Genomic DNA, 16,781 nt, shown 5'->3' with positions numbered 1-16,781 from the left:
ATCTTAGTGCAATTAGTGCATTATTGCCAACTTCAACCTTTGAGAAATTGAGATACAAGATTGGAATAAGTCATTTTCGAGATATTAAATGATGTCTTCATCAGGGAGAGTATAATACGCGCTACACTCTTTTTCCCTTAGTCTAGTGTCCCACTGAGTTTTCCTAATAAGATTTTTAATGAGACAACATCAAGGCGTAATCAAATGTGTGTACTCTATTTTCTTCATTAGGCTTATTCCACTGGATTTTTTCTAGTAAAATTTTAACGAGACACAACATATATGAGCGTTTAGGATGACTCTATATATTTATTCTTTCAATAGATTTTTTTTATGGATATCCAAGGGAGAGTGTTAGGAATTAATGGATGTCATTTTCTCCTCTTTACTTTTTCCCTGCCCCTTTTTTCTTTTGTCAATTGTGTCAACTAATCTTTGCCTATAAATTGTCAGATTTGATAATGAAAATATACACAATTCTCTCAAACTCTCTCCGCTTTATTTTCCCCTTTAGTCTTTTATTTACTTTTCTTATAATTTTATTATTTTATAACATACATTATCTTTTGTAACTCGTATCATCAATTAAATCAACTATTTTGATAAGAAGTAATGTCAAGGTCTGACCTTGTTCTATGTTTTTATTGAGCCGAGGGTCTTTCGGAAACAGCCGTCCTACACTGGTAGGAGTCAGGTCTGCGTACACTCTACCCTCCCCAGACCCCACGATGTGGGATTTCACTGGGTTGTTGTTGTTGTTGTTGTTGTAATTATTATTATTATTATTATTATTATTATTATTTCTATATTTCTCATTATAATTAATTTTCTATTGCTACTTGTTACCTCTTATGCTTGGGTTTTCTTACTATCCTAGTGTTACTATTTATGTTTTCATAAATGTTGTGTTTATCCTTATCTTGAGCTAAGAGTCTATCCTATCCAATTTCTCTATTTCCCCAAATAGAAATAAAATTTATGTACATCTTTAATTAAATCAAATAGTAGCATTTTAATATACACATTTTTAGAGAAAATATAACTTAAAAAATTTAAAATATATTTTCAAACAAAATTTCAATTTCAAATTATCACGATTATAAATCATGATTTAAAATCATGTCTAAATAGTCCTTAAGAGTTAAATTCCAAACTCGAGCAAGTAGTACTACTTTGGCTCTTACTATCAATTATTTCCACCCCCAAGAGGAATCTTATAACAGAAATAACAAGTTCCAAATCTTCGCATGCATAACTTAAATTTCATGTTCAGTACATTAAGCTTCATCTATGTGTAGAATTCGAAAAACGGTCATACCACAAGCATTTACTAGACACAACTTTATCCCTGTAGTTTTGCAAAAAATTATTTCCACTGTTTGAAATCAGTCGTCAAAATCTTAGTATATAGTAAAAAGCAATTTGATGCACTGAGCTCTCGCTATGTGCAGGATTCGGAGAACGGCAAGATTACAAGTGTTTACTAACACGCAATTGTATTACAACTCAAACTCATTACCTCCTGAACACGTAACAATAATTATACGAGTTACGTCATAGCTCCCCTTCTGATCTTAGTACGTATAAAGCCAAACTTCTTTTTTTCCTCAAAAGTAATTATAACGAATTAAAGATTTTTTTACTAAACTGCTCAAATGTCCTTCTTGAGATGGAACTCACCAACAATATATCATTCTTTATGAGTAGTCTATTTTAAGCGGAAAGATGGGAAGAAGTTTGAAAACTTCATTATCATTTCTTTTCTTATTAGAAATTCCCTTATTACATTACATAACATGTCATCATTTCTTTCTTCATGGTCCAAATTAATGCATGCATGTGATCCAATCTTTAAGCAACCTCAAAATATGGGCTGCAGTAATTTTTCATTCACTTCCATATTTTGTACCTCATAGTTGCGATTCATGACTAGCAGAATGAAATATACCCTCCATTTCAATTTATTTGACATAGTTTGAATCGACGTATATTTCATGAAAGAACGGATTGAAATTCATAATCTTAAATATGTCATAATATTTATGTAATGGGTAAAAATCTTTAGAAACTTTAGAAGCGGATCAACAGAACTCAATAACTTTGAATCAAACTTTTTGATTGTCTTAAAGAAATTATCATTTAATATATAAAAATTATTAATCTAGGATTCAATATAACACGAAACAGTAGTAAACTTACCCACACTGATTGTTTACATCAAATCAATAGATGCATGTCATGTGTATGAGTATACAATAACATTAATAGCTTAATCATAGTGTGACACCCGGTGGGGGTACGTTTTTACTCAAAGCAACTAGCTAGAATACAGAAACTTCAAATTTTGGATCAGCCTTTAGATCCATGACCTTATACATGTCATAAATATTTGTGCGACTATAAAAACTTCTCGTCAAGGGTAAGACAGAAAGTGTTGAGTTAAATTTTTTAAATATAGATATGTGTCATTTTTATTTCGAACGGATACTAAAAGGAAATAATATAATATAAATTGAGACGGGGGAGTGTGTTATCTCTAGTGATATTCAAGTTCTAAGTCTTGTTGTTTACCAATTGAATTAGAGAGAATATGAACTTTTAACACGGAATATAAGTGTAGTTCAAGACCTTCATACATTTCTTTAAAAATTGTCATGTATCTGATTGATATACTGGAGACATTACATTTCTAACAACTCCCAGGATGATCTAATTCAAGAATATAAACAGGCAAACATTATCCATCCAATATGTAAAGGCAACGAATAAGTTGTCCGAAACAAACAGAATCTCATAAAGCAATCAACAAATAGCACACAATATGATACAGAAAACTCAAGTAAATGAGGGGTTGATTTCTCAAATAGTCAAATCGTAAATCAACTTTCTGGAGGAAATCATCTAATGCATTATGTATTGGTTAAGTCTAAACTTCTGTAAACAAAAGAAACTCATTTTTACTGTCAAGACAACAAGTTGTTGAGCTAAATGGACAAAGAAAATTCACTAACACTCCCTTTTATAACACTGATCGCCTTCGTCTTCCAGTTTAGATGGATGATCAGAATGCATTTGAGGGAGGGTAGAGATCCTTACACAGATCAACTGAATAAAGATCACGATCAGCACTTCTCCTTGCTATCGCCCTTGAAAGTGGACTTGACTTCCTATGGACTTGTAAGCTATCAGTTGAATTCCTCTGCATACTGTGAGACAAGTAATTTGAATTCCTCTGCTTAACCTTTGCCTTAATAGACTTCGTGAGATTCATGTAGTTCGGTTTCTTGCTATGTCCCTCTTCTGGAGGAGTCTGATTCGATCCAAGAGTTTCAGAAGTTGACATGGAAGAATGAGAAGTCATACTATCATCATACGGATAATAATCAGCATAAGGCTCAGAAGATGAATTAACAATTTGACAACTTGTTGGTCCTCTTGTTGATATCCTGGTAGACATGTTATTCCGTCTAATGTTCACCGAACTATGCTCAGTGAAAGATCCAGTATCATAATCTTCATGCTTCCTGGAATTCGGGGTCATCCCTGATGCATCAGTGTGGAAATCTTCCACCAGTCTGTTTTCCCAAGGCTTATTCGCCATCCAACGTTCTAACCAAATTGAATCCCCATTAGCATTAATCTTATTCGGGGTTTCAACTTTCCTTGTTCTTGAATTCGGGCTGGGGATTGTTCTCAGTTTCTGAAATAGATCAGTTGAAATTTTATTCAGGCCAGTTAGTTACATCTATAGAGAAATTTTATGTCATATTACATGTTTTTAGAATTAAATATAATACCTGTTGGGCATATGCAATGGCCCTCTCCCTCTTGATTGCTCCTACTTGTCTCATTTTCAACTTACACCTCACTTCATCCACTGTGCCAGGGCTATCACACCATCCACCCTGAGAAAGCGAAAAGTTAGATAGTTTGAAGCAACAATACTATAGTCAGACTTCTTGATAATAGTCATCCTTTGTGATAACATATCACTATAACAGCCATGCTTTTGGTGGAAACAATGAATATATTCTCTATAATAGCATTTCGCTATAGCAGCTAAATAGTACGTATCAGGACAAACGATATTGTTATAGAGAAACTACATACCTCAGCTTGCTTAATTGGATCAGCTTGGCTATCAACAAGAGACCTTTTTGTAGCATCTCCATCAACGGATGTTTCATTGCATCGGGCTCTAACTCGAGCCTGCACCTTGTGAAGAGCCTGCATACACTTGAGGGTTACAGCAGCTTGCATTCTCACCTGTCGCCCACGAAATATAGCTTGTAGCCTAACCACTGCTTTCAGTGCCCTTAACGCACGCCTTGCCTTTTGATCATTTCAACAAAAAATTATCATTAGCTATATAAATCATTAGCAAAAGATCAAGTGGGAGCAAAAATATTTTAAGGACATAACATGGCAACATCTCTACATATAGGAGCTAGAATACCATACAACAACTATGCCTCAATCCCGAGTCAACACTAATATTGTCGCTCCATTTAAGCTCATCTTAGACAAGAGAAAGAATAACAAACGGATTTAAGTTTGTAATGTATTATATGTCTAGTTTTGTCACTCAACATCCACTTGTACACTCATCTAGATCTGTTCCTCTTGAACTGCAATTTTTCCTGATTCAATTTTCAGCAATTTTTCTCCAAATGCAAGTAATTCAATTTCTTTCATGTTCACATCTAATTATAACAAACAAAGCAACAAAAACAACAACATATCCAATGAAATCCTACGAGTGGGGTCTGGAGAGTACAGTGTGCTCAGAGCTTACCCTTACCTCATGGAGGTAGAGAGGCTTCAAGTAGTTATTAAAAGAAAAATCACCAGTTAAGGAAACATGGAAACTAATAAGTAAAGTAGTACAGATCATCCAGAAACTAAACAGTAACAACAATAAATTAATGCGATAACAGAAACACAATGGACAAAAGACGCTAGTAGATATCAATAGTAAGAAACTACGTGAATAGGCTTATGCTACAACAGATACAGTGCTCTAGACTACCACCAAGCCTAATTCCGTTTAAAAGCAAAACAAGATCAACTACCTACTAACCTTCTAGCCTAATTTGTGATCTCCATACCTTCCTATCTAACATCATGTGCTCGTTAAGCTAAACTCAAGTATAACAAACATAACACTTTTCAGAAGAAAAAAAAAAGTTAACACCTTTGGGTCCCAAGTCATTCAAATTTCTTCCAACATAGATCTCTACAGAATCTTGATTGATTTCCACAACAGAAACTATATAAACATCATTATTGAGAAAAGATGAAAACTTGGAATTACCAGAAAACCTCGAAACGCAGCCTGAATTCGAATAGCAGCCCATTCTTGTTTCACAACCACAAAATTCTTGTGTGGAGCTCTGATCACAGTAGCCATAGCAACAGCCAAAGCACTGTCGGAGAGAGATGAAGATTCAGATCCATCCGAATCTCCCGAATTCCCACCCCCTTTTACACCTTTCGACATTGCCATAGCAATTCCACCCGATGCACTCCTCCAAAGCTTCCATTTTTTATTCTTTCCACTACCCTTCTCCTACAAAAACCCCCAAATAAAACAATTCAAATTAACAACAACAAAAAACAAAACAGAAACAGAGCAAGTATTAGCCAATTCAACTTACATAATCGTTTGATTGATTCTTTTTCAGACCGATTAAAGATTTAATCCACTTCCCAGAACCACCCATGAATTCTTGTTTCTTGAAAAAAAAAATATGAACTTGGTACAGTTTCTGCAGCTTGATAAATGGTTTTTGTTGTGAGGAAAAACAGAACAGACAGATGAGTAAATAGGACAATTTCAGAAAACACTGTCTGAAAACTTAGAGATAAAAGTTGGGATTTGAGAATTCGAAAGGATTGAGGAGCTTTAATTACTACACGTAGGAGTTTCTTGGGTTTTGAATTTTGAAATTCGAAAATGATGCGAAAAAAGGAAAAGCTGTAACGGATAGTTTGTGGAAAGAGGAACGACGTCGTTTGAGATGACTTTTTTTTTTTTTAATTTCCGACCTTAGTTTGAACTGACACACGACAAAATATTAGTGAGAAAGTGAAAGGATTTTCCGGAAAATAAGACAGTTAAAACATGCTTTTAATAAAGTTTAAATAAATTTGTGTGTAAAAGTACAATTAATAATTCAAGCAAGTCCCCGGCCTCACGAAGTCGTGGGCTTCGTGCTCCTGATTCCCTAAAACTACTACTTTGTCCATTTCATATTAAGTGAGTTTGTGAGATAATATATCGTATATTAAAAAAATAATATAATTTCATTATAAATAGTGTAATTTATCTTTTAGAAAATATAAAACTTCAATAAATAAAAAGAAATATGAAAAAAGTTTTAAACATCTATCTTGAACTTTAAACAATTTAATTATTTTGAACAATGAAAAATCCCTCAAAAATTTACTTAATATGAAATGGAGGGAGTACTTCCTTTGTCCCGAGTTGATATGTAATTTGACTAGATACGAAATTTAAATAATATAAAAATATTTTAGGGGAATTTTTGTATATAGTCACTCAAAAATATCTTAATTATACTTCAAAGCTATAGTTTGCTAATTACAATTCGTAGCTATAGTTATAACAACGTTTGTATAATTCACGCAGCATTTGTATACATTTATATAATTCGTTATACAATTTGATTCGCACATAACGTTTGTATAAATCGCGCAAATTATACAAAACTCAACTGTATAATCGCGCGAATTATACAAAACTCAAACTGTAATTACAGCTAGATGTTTGCCGCGAGCCATAATTAATTCAAACTATAGCTATGTTAGCTAATTGACTAATATATGTTTGTTTATCCGCGTAATTTACCCAACATTTTATAGTAAGAGTACAATACTGCACTCTTCAAATGTGTTAAGTCTTTATTGTTTGTTTTTTAGAAATTGGCTTATGTCTGGCGGGACATAAAGATCTTTAAGGTCAAACGCCATGCAGGACATTTATTAAAATTAATGATGTAAAAATATAAATTTATGTTTCATGAAAAAAGTTGTAATAAGGAGCAAAACTTAAAGATCAACACAAAATAAGGATAAAAGTACAAATGACCCTAAACTACTTTCATATTTCTATTGTAGAAATTTCACAAATATCTTATTTGGATATTGTTATTTAATTTGTATTTTTTATGGGCGTCTATCTATTTCGATATAATTATGGACTCTAATTTCAGATATTTGTTAGAAGTTACATATAATTTCTTATAAACTAACTGAATTTCAATCATCAGTGTGTAAAATTCAGCCATATGAAATTTCAGACACAATAATTTGGAAATTGGTAAACTTACAATTTTTTACACACTTATAACATGGCGTAAATTATGATACCAAAATCGAGTATTTGTATGTCCTGTCCCTCGGTGTGGTCAGCACTCCATACTGATCAATGCTTACACTTGTTCACTAATTATATACAAAATTTAATCATCCGTTAAAAAGATAGTTTTGAGTTTTTCTCTATCATTATTAAAGTGGCCCGAAACTTCCCTTATGAACTAGCAAATACATTTTATGCGTTTTTATTTTTAATAGCATTTAGCCCAAATTATATCAAAGTTGGGCAAATTTACCATTACACTATGTGTATGCCTTAATTTTCACCTCTCCATCGGTTATTTATGCCTCGTTATTAAGAGTACAAAATAATGAAAGAAAATCAGTGTGTGCCCCTTTATATTTACTATTTTATTAGTTATTTTACATTTAAAAAAATTGTCCAATGGCCAATTTTTATTTTTATTTTTAACTTTTTCTCAAATCGTTTTCTCCTACCTCTTTATATCTGATCTTCTTCCTGGTGACATTTATTAGAGAATTTCAAAATTTTAAGATCTCAAATAAATTCATTTGAATTTGAATTATTCATGTAACCCAATAATGATTGAAGTAAACTTTATTTGAATTTGAATTTTGAATCCAAATTAAATTACAGGACATATCCAGATAAGCATAAATTTGATACCAAAACATGTTTCGTTAAGAAAACAAGTAACTAGGTTCGAAATGAAATATATTTCTCACTTGAAAAAAAATTGAAGATATTGAATTACATGGTCGTATATCTGAAGTAGATGGTGGCGATAAAGAACCCTTATATCATAATTTTCCTATATTTTGTTTACACGAAGGTGCTTGCACAAAACAATACAGGAAGTTTTCTCTTTGTACGGCTCAAGAAAAATAATTAATTCGAATTTTCTCTTTTTGCAACTACTTTTTTATTTGAATCAGAAACATTAGTGAACTTCCACAATTGAAATTTTCGATTTTATTTGGTGCCATCACCTTTTGATTCATTTGATATTTTTGACTTGTCGGGTACTACGTCATCATCTATTGAGTATTTCTGGATTAAGAACAAAAAAAGAAAATTACAGTTAGTTAAATTAATCCATCACCTTAATTAATCCATATTTAGCAAATCAATTAATTTAAAATAGCATCGATTAATAAATGTATTGACCTTAACATTCGTGAGGTCAACTTGGTGGTCCTGAAGAAAGCTTATTATCTCCTCCAAATGCTCTTCTGTTGGTCTATAATGACCACTGTATGCCCATATTGCCTGTCAAAATTAATTACATGAGGGAAGAAAAAACTTTTTCACCGAAAATATTAAACAAGAAATAAGTGTTCTTATTTTTTTTTTTTATGAAGATTAGTAAGTAAATAAAAAATACTATCTCAAAAGTATTTAAAGAGTCTGATATACCCTTCAACTTTGTTATTTAAAGTTGATATACCCCTCATTATGAAAGTGACTCATATATATCCTATTGTTATACAAATGACTCACATATATCCTTTTCCTCTAATGGAATTAAAAAAAAATCAATTTTTATTTTTTTTCCTTAAAAAATATTCATGTAGGCGTATATTTGATCTTTGTCACACGTATTTTTTGGCTTTTTGAAAAAATAAAAAATCATAAAATATTTTTAAATAACTTTTATCACTTCTGTTAGATAACAAAGATATATGTGAACCATTTTTGTAATAATAGGGGCATATGCAAGTCATTTTTATGAATCCAGATAAATATTAGGACGTGGACGGGGTGGTGGTGGAATAGAGGATGGTTTGAGGGTGTCGGGGTGGGATGTGTTGGACGGTGGGTATAATAGACAATAAGTACACAATGACATCGATCAGGGTGGATCTAGACGCCTGAATATGCCTTTGCTCCAACAATGTATATTTGTGTTAAGAAATTCATGAAATATGTATAAATATTTAAATTTAGAACTCAATTATTAACAGTTGAAGTGATAATTCTAAAATTCAGAACTCATAAAGTACCTCGAGATCCCCGTTAGAAACGACCAATCTTCCAGATGAAAGAGAAGCACCACCAGCTACAAAACTGGAGTGGTGAAAATGGTGTGTCTGCTTCTGTCCAACATATAAGGTCCTTGAGGTACTGAGCACAAATATCCATTTAGTACCCTCAACTGTTTCCACACAAACACCACTTTTCTTGTAAATAAGCTTTCCATTCTTAACAATTACTTCATATGCTTCCCTCTCTTTCTGCATAAATTACAGTATAACTCCATAGTAAATACACGGTGTCATCCTCTATAATAATATTTCACTATATATAACCATCAAGTCGATTTTCTTTTCATGTTATGTTATATATGTTCTTTATAATAATAACAAAATATTTGGGCAAACGACGTCGTCAGACGGGTTTGATTGTCGAATTAGTCGCAAAATATAAACTATACTGATGATTACATCCTTATATTTACTAATCAGACTAAAATTGGCAATAAAATGCTTACTGGTCCAAGATACTTGATACATTGGGATTGTAGATCACTCCTTGAACATTTCTCGACAATAACTTCTTTTCCATCACCGATATCTAGCCTGTAATTTTATATATAGTGTACAAATAAATAAAAAGTATCTAGCTAGTAACTATAATATAATTGAGCTTGCAAAAATATCACCAATTTTTTTTGGTTGTAGCAACTAAAAAAGCAGGAATTAAAGACGAACAAATTCTATATTAGCAACGTTTTTTCAGAGAAATTATTAGCTACGAGCAACTTAGCAACGAATTAACGACAAAGTTCATAGCTAATTTAATTATTATTTTTAGTTATATTGTATATAATACATACCAGTAGAAAAATGGTTGTGAACTTTCACTGTTGCACCACACATCATGGTAACGATTTAGGCTGATACCATACCGATGTAGTGGATCTATCTGAATTTGCATTTAAAAAAAAATCTGTCAAGAAAACTATTAATAAATTCGCAATAAATATCGTTAAATTAAGTAATTAACTCAGAAAAACAATCATAATAAAGATTGGAACGAATTATCTATGCATTAAAAAAAAAGGATGGTCACAAATTGTGGCACTAAAAATTGATGTTAAGAGTCAACAACGAATTTCCCTTCGGATAGTCCGTTGCGAAATTGTTTAAAAGTTTAGAAACTTTGAAAATTAATCGCGACGAATTAAATATGAAGTTCGTCACAAATGCTATCACTAAATTAATTTGGTGCTTTATAAGAGAACATATTTCACTTACAGCTTCTAACCAGATCTTTTCAGCTAGTATTTGAGCTTTCTCATTCTTTGACAAGCCCTTTCCAACCTACACCAACAAATTATAAAAGAACAAACATATAAATAAGTAAATGATTTTCACGAGTTGGACAAATTGTGTTATGACTCATTATATATATTTAGCCCAACTGACTGATTTGTTTATTTGACTCAAACAAACATTGATCGATCAGTGGGCTAGTCTATTCAGATATTGGTTGATCCATTCATTTGACATCTTCTTTTAGTTGTATAATATGTGGAATAATATCCTCAATTCACTCTATAATAATAAATATGAAAAAATGATTCTAATAAAAAGTTGATCTAATACTTAAATGTTATTATAGAGCACGACTGTTATATAGTACCTTTGAAGCCCTAGTCTGAGCTCGTGCCCAGCGCGAAACTGGTGTCTCTGTCTTTCCAACGTCGAAGAAAGAAACAGAACTTTGTCTAAGAGTTGCAAAATCTAGTGCCTTCCATCTGTGTAAATTATGATTATAATTATAATGAAAAAAAAATTCAAATTATTTTGATAAAATTTATACAGAAAACAAAAATGACATAGAATAATTAGAAACTAACAAGAGTACTTCTTCAAGGATATTTGTAGAATCTGTCATTAGAGATTGCGTGATTAATGTAGTTGATGAAGTTGATTTCTGATTTGCTTCGATATTCCTTTCTCTTCACTTCAATATTCTTAATAGGAACTCTTAATAAGTTGTTCGTTCGTAAGTACTCGACAAACAAATTTATAAAATAAAAACGTATAACATTTCGAAATTAGTTGAAGTCGATTATATAAACTAGTGGGAGAATGAAAGAGCTAGAGATAGAGAGACTGGTTGATAGTTTAAATGAATTAAAAGTTATGAATTCAAGTTTATTAATTCTACGTAACCTTTGAATAATATTTTGACCTTTTTTTTTCCCATCTTGAAACTTCCTTTTTTCCTCATTTCGTATAGGAAGGGGTAGAGATTTGCTCTAGTATCTTTTCTGCATTTTTTTTTCTTTCTTTTTGGCAACTAAAATCCCTTATTAAAGATTATGTGCTTTTTGGCATGGGGGAAAATATTTTCCATGGAAAATGATTTTCTAGAAAAAAAAACTCTTAAAAAAATGGATTTTTTAATTTATTTTCTGGTGTTTGGTAACTAAGCAAGAAAATGTGATTCCAAAAGTATTTATATGTCATCTAGCAAAATACTATAGAGACGGGATGAGATTGGGAGTGGGAGTGGGGTTCAAGGGTGGTGGGGATGGTGGGGGTGGGATGATCAAGGGGTGGGGGCGGGGGATTAGGTTGTTGGGGAGGAAACAATAAATGTGGAATATCACTTATACAACTTGTTTTTCCTATTTCATTACGAAAAGTCATTTTTCTCATTTTAAGAAACTTGTTATCCTAAAAAAAAATATTTTCTAAACATTTTGATCAACCATACATAAAATTTATTTTAATTTGTTGTTTGATTTATGTTTATTCAAGTATTGCAATTATTAACTTCTGCATACACCTTATTGTTTTTATTTCAACACAAACGTACTTCTCTAGTGCGCCTTTGTATGTTGTGAAAGGTTTATTATCTCGCAATTTTTTCATTACTAGAAATAAAGGTTTTTTTCATCGTAAATTAGTAAAAAATTTGTGTTATAGAAGATTTTCCATTCATTTTCTACCGAATTGACTCTTTAGAAAAATGCATGGTGAAAAATAAATTCTATTAAGATAGTGAGAAACTTTTTAATTTTTCCATATGAAACATTACTATTTTTTTTTAGCCAATTCAATCAAAATAAATATGAGAATAATCACTGTACAATTTTCGGTGAGAAATACAGTGGGAAAACAGAAATTTTTAATAGTGTTCACGAGGACCAAATCAAAGAACGATAGAGGAAGAAATGTAATAAGGAAATATATAAATGAGAATTATCGTGAAATGCTAGTTTATTGACTCTTAACTTTTCTCAACTTGACTTTTACCATTTGTTTTCTTCCAACAAATCGAAATTCAACTTTTTTTAATATAGATTTGGGACTTCGGATATGTAAAAGTTCAAAAAAATTATATCCTATATTTAGCCCTATTTATTTACGTATTAGCTCAAATGTTCATTACTATGTCGAATATCCTATATAAGAAACTAATTATTGTAGGAAAAATTACGCGAATAGTCAAATATATACTAGTTAATTAGTTAACATAGTTATAGATTAAATTAATTATGACTCGCCACTAACATCTAGCTATAATTACAGTTTGAGTTTTGTATATTTCGCACGATTATACAAATATTGTGTGCGATTATACAAACGATGTGCGCGATTATACAAACATTGTGCGTGAATTGTATACAAAAACTGTGAATTGTATAGCGAATTATACAAACGTTGTGCACGAATTATATAGCGAAATATACAAACGCTATTCAAAAATTGCGAATTGTATAGCGAATTATACGAGTGCTATACAAAAACTGTGAATTGTATAGCGAATTATACAAATGTTGCGCTACTTATACAAATGTTGCTATAGCTATAATTACAAAATGTAATTACCTAAATTATAGCTATGGAGCATAATTAAGATATTTTTGAATGATTATATGCGAAAATTGCTCATTATTGTACCCCTAAGACCATTTAATTGTTCTTGTTTATTCCTAAATATGTAATTTAGAATAACAATTGAATTTGTTTAAGTGGTTCAAAAACAGACAGATTATAATGATCAAATAGTGAGTTCTTGATGCTAAATTGCTTGATAAATGTAATTAAAATAATGGATGAAAAATTTAAACTATGAAGTAATTATTATTATTATTATTATTATTATTATTATTATTATTAATAATAATAATAATAATAATAATATATCTTATTAGCCCGTCTCTGACGTAGTCGTCAAACAACCTAACCTGGAAAGCAACAACTTTGTAATCAAGCTTGAGTTACAATGCTCGAAAGTTATAGTCAGATTGTAATAAAAATCATGAAAGAAAAATCTACCATTAAACTATATTCTCCGTATTTGTTATTCTGGAAATAAAAATACACAGAAAGAAAGAGTTCCTAATATTCGTTATTTTAACAAGTTCAAGTATATACTTTAAAATAATTAAATATAAAAAAAAATGTCATCAATTATATATAATGTTGATCATGCATGATTTATTTTTTCCGGTGATCATGCATGATTTTACTTGGTAGATTTTTAAAGCTAATTTCAAATATATACAATAAAGTAATTAGTTTATAAAAAATATAGTCATGTTTCATTTACATAATAAAATAGTCAAAAATCATAAGAAATATACACCAACTATACAATATATCTTGCTAAAATTCGTAGAAAGTGTACACTGATTATATAATATAGACTCTTTATACATGAACTATATACTGACTATACATTATGATACACTCAAAAATCTGAAATATAACATAAACATACATGAAGTATACAATGACGATTCAATCTTGATCAAATTAAAATCACCTCTAAATGGTCCCAAAATTTAGATATGAAATCTTCTCGATATTTTCGAATATTTTAATATATAATTAGCTCAAAACGATTCACATTTTTGGTACGTAAAATTTAAGAAAGAAAAAAAGGAGAAGACGAAGAAAAATGATGAAGAGGAAGAATGACGAAGCAGCCATTAAAAGCCAAATATGTTTTGGTTGAAAACATCTTCACCACATTTCCTTCCATTCTTGGTGCCTTTATTTAGTCTACTAAGTCATATCCCAATGGAATTTTTGCTATATTTGCTTGCTAATCCATTAAATGAGTTCCTCTAAAAAAAAGTTAGCAGCGCCAAAACAAAAAATGATTTTACTTAAGAATATAATGTTACTTTTTTCCACGTGTCGTGTTTATGTTTTAACAATTTTCTCTAGGTATCTAATCGGGCGAATTGAGAGGGTTATTAAAATATGAGCTCTCTTTGCCATCACTAATATCGATAAATATTTTTCTGGCGTTAATTTCACACCAATATCGATCAAACAACATAACTAGCTAGGAGCATACTCACTTCCAATTTTCTTTTTTCAAAATCATCTATTTTGTGGTATCGAGGCTTATTAAGTTGGACGCGTTGAGAAGTTAAAGGCATGTTGATATGAATAAAGGTATCATCCGTTTCAATTACGAAAGGAAACATAGGAAGAAAAGAAATCATAGCATATATTTAATTTATTAATTATGCTTAAAGTTGTAGCAATCATGCATGTATTCTAGTCTAGTGAGGATAAACAAATAATACATCGCTTGGGAATAGATGAGCATAACACTATAAAAGTTGTGTGCTAAGGAGATGATAATAAGAACAACAGATTATTTTTTGAACATTTAATCTTTGTGTGTATATAGAAACAACTTTTTGCAGGCTTGGTGGTTGGAAGTGAACAACCGAAGTAAATAATTAGTGAACAAGTGTAAGCGTTCCGATAGTATGGAGTGCTGACCACACCGAGGGACAAGCCATACAAATATTTTGTTTCAGTATCATAATTTAAGTCGTGCTTATAGTGTGTAAAAACATTGTAAGTTTACCAATTTTCAAATTATTGTGTGGAATTTTATATGACTGAATTTCACACACAGATTATTGAAATTCAGTTACTTTAACTGAAATTTATATGTATTTTCTAACAAATATCTTAGATTACAATTTGGTTTTATGCAACTAATTTTATTGAGATATTTTGATCATCAAACTCGATGGCTCATATGCACATTTAAATATTGAAAACAAACAGTCTTAATCATTTAGTGTTCAGATCTAGAGACTACATCTTAATAGTCATAATGAATTAGTTAGTTTTATGTTAATTGGTAAATTATAGCAATTGTTTTTATTCGAATTTAAGACTGACAAAGATTATATCACCAATTTTTTTTGGTTGTAGCATCTAAAAAAGCGGGAATTGGAGACGAACAAATTCTATATCAGCAATGAATTTTCAAAAAAATTATTATCTACGAGCAATTTAGCAATGAATTAGTGAAAAAATTCGTAGCTAATTTTAATATGTTTTGTTGTTCTATTGTATATAATACATACTAGTAGGAAAATGGTTATAAACTTTCACTGTTTCACCACACATCATGATAACGATTTAGGTTGACACCATCCCAATATCGTGCATCTATCTGAATTTGCATTTTTTTTAAAACATCTGTCAAGAAAACTACTAATAAATTCACAATAAATATCATGAAATTAACTCAAAAAAACAATCATAATAAAAATTGCGACGAATTAGCTATGCATTAAAAAAAATGGTCACAAATTGTGGGACTAAAAATTGATGTTAAGAGTCAACAACGGATTTCTCTACGGATAGTCCGTTGCGAAATAGTACACCCATTCCATATTGGAAACGACTTACTATATATCTATATATAATAGAAGAGGTGAAAACACCTGCCATCACAAAAAAGCAGATTTTTGAATAATTAAAATTAATTACATATAATAGGTTTAAATAATAAATTGCTATTTAATTTTTAAAATAATTTTAAAGTAATTCCAACAATTAAATAAAATATAATGTTAAAACAGTTCTATAAAATAGGGTGATGTTACTGTAAATCTCTATTTAAAACTCATTTTTTAATATCAAGTGTGTGCTCCATTTTTTGTGGAAAGTTACCATAATATTTTAATATTTAACTATCTTTCCTCAACCCCTCCTTATTCATAGCAAAACAAATGCGATAATACTAGTAATAATAATAATAAACTTTTATATTATATTATATTATAAAGCCACCATATTTTTTAAAAAACTGAAACTTCACAATAAAACAAAAATCGAATTTGTCCCACGTTGGCCTATTTTTTTTAAAAAAATTAATTATCATATAAATAAATTTTTAAAATTAAAAATCGCAAAAAAAAAACTGTAATTTTTTTATTTTATTTTTAAAAACTGTCAATAAACTTTAAAAAGAAAAATCTTTCAACTCAAAAGTATTAAAACTTCCACCCATGTTTGCAGCCATACAGTATTTTTCATTCTTTTCCACAATCTCTCAAATATTGATTTTACTGTCAATTCAATAGTGCTTCTCTGATTTCTAATGAAGCATTTCAAAATTAAATTCAGCCTAAAGCATT

At 30.4% G+C, this 16,781-nt stretch overlaps 2 protein-coding genes across 2 annotated transcripts; both read right to left on the bottom strand.

Annotated features, from left to right (window-relative positions):
• Positions 1-2,783: 2,783 nt before the first annotated feature.
• LOC129895306 (protein IQ-DOMAIN 8-like) lies at positions 2,784-5,964 on the bottom strand. The gene is made up of 5 exons (XM_055971004.1): positions 5,658-5,964; positions 5,315-5,569; positions 4,111-4,332; positions 3,798-3,905; positions 2,784-3,700 (listed from the first exon to the last, which is right to left on the bottom strand). Exons 1-5 carry the CDS (start codon positions 5,721-5,723, stop codon positions 3,062-3,064), a joined length of 1,290 nt encoding a protein of 429 aa, XP_055826979.1. The 5' UTR covers positions 5,724-5,964; the 3' UTR covers positions 2,784-3,061.
• Positions 5,965-8,332: 2,368 nt separating this feature from the next.
• LOC129896949 (IQ domain-containing protein IQM4-like) lies at positions 8,333-11,260 on the bottom strand. The gene is made up of 8 exons (XM_055972950.1): positions 11,223-11,260; positions 11,006-11,120; positions 10,618-10,683; positions 10,197-10,285; positions 9,852-9,939; positions 9,364-9,594; positions 8,528-8,629; positions 8,333-8,410 (listed from the first exon to the last, which is right to left on the bottom strand). The coding sequence occupies exons 1-8, from the start codon at positions 11,258-11,260 to the stop codon at positions 8,333-8,335; spliced, it is 807 nt and encodes a 268-aa protein (XP_055828925.1).
• Positions 11,261-16,781: the final 5,521 nt, after the last annotated feature.

Source organism: Solanum dulcamara, chromosome 7 (genome assembly GCF_947179165.1).
Source record: "Solanum dulcamara chromosome 7, daSolDulc1.2, whole genome shotgun sequence".
NCBI lineage: Eukaryota > Viridiplantae > Streptophyta > Magnoliopsida > Solanales > Solanaceae > Solanum > Solanum dulcamara.
Note: the sequence above shows the minus strand (reverse complement) of the source record. Positions and strands in the feature narration are given on the sequence as shown.